Raw genomic sequence first — 423 nt, 5'->3', positions numbered from 1 at the left:
CGCAATAATCGCCGTAATGATTTCTGACCAAAAAAGGGCAATTTTTGCCAACGCTACGTCAGCCCCGCCGTGCGGAGCCATCCCGCTCCCACCTTCGCCCTTCGACCGCTGCGAGAGGCGCCTATAGCTGGTTTTGGGGGTGGTGGTGGTGGTGGTGGGGTGCGTTGGGTGGGTGTCCTTGGGGAGCCGGTGGCCTCCATGGGGAACCACCACCTCAACCGGTGGGTTCTGGCTCAGTGTCCCAAAATATTGAAGGCAAAGGGAAAGGATGAGCGCGGGAGAAGGGGGAATGTGGTGGGGAAGAGGTGCTCGGTGGGGTGCCGGTGTTGGGAAGCGCCGTGCCCGGAGCCCGGAGGCAGCCGGCGGCGTGTCGGCGAAGGCGTGGGAAGGAGCCGTTAGCGGAAACGAGGGCTATCGATCGGA

The 423-nt window shown here is 63.1% G+C and overlaps 1 protein-coding gene across 1 annotated transcript in view; it reads left to right on the top strand.

Moving 5' to 3' along the window:
* Nucleotides 1-198: 198 nt before the first annotated feature.
* Nucleotides 199-423, top strand: part of SLC15A3 (solute carrier family 15 (oligopeptide transporter), member 3) — a gene marked incomplete at its 3' end in the record, with an annotated part of 6262 nt that continues 6037 nt past the window's right edge. The window contains exon 1 of the mRNA XM_009882866.1: nucleotides 199-221. Coding sequence (XP_009881168.1) covers nucleotides 199-221 — 23 coding nt within the window. The remainder of the gene's footprint in view (nucleotides 222-423) is intronic.

The sequence above is a fragment of the Charadrius vociferus genome, unplaced genomic scaffold, assembly GCF_000708025.1.
Source record: "Charadrius vociferus isolate BGI_N301 unplaced genomic scaffold, ASM70802v2 scaffold3190, whole genome shotgun sequence".
NCBI lineage: Eukaryota > Metazoa > Chordata > Aves > Charadriiformes > Charadriidae > Charadrius > Charadrius vociferus.
The sequence above is the reverse complement of the archived record's forward strand: the minus strand, read 5'-3'. Positions and strand labels throughout refer to the sequence as shown.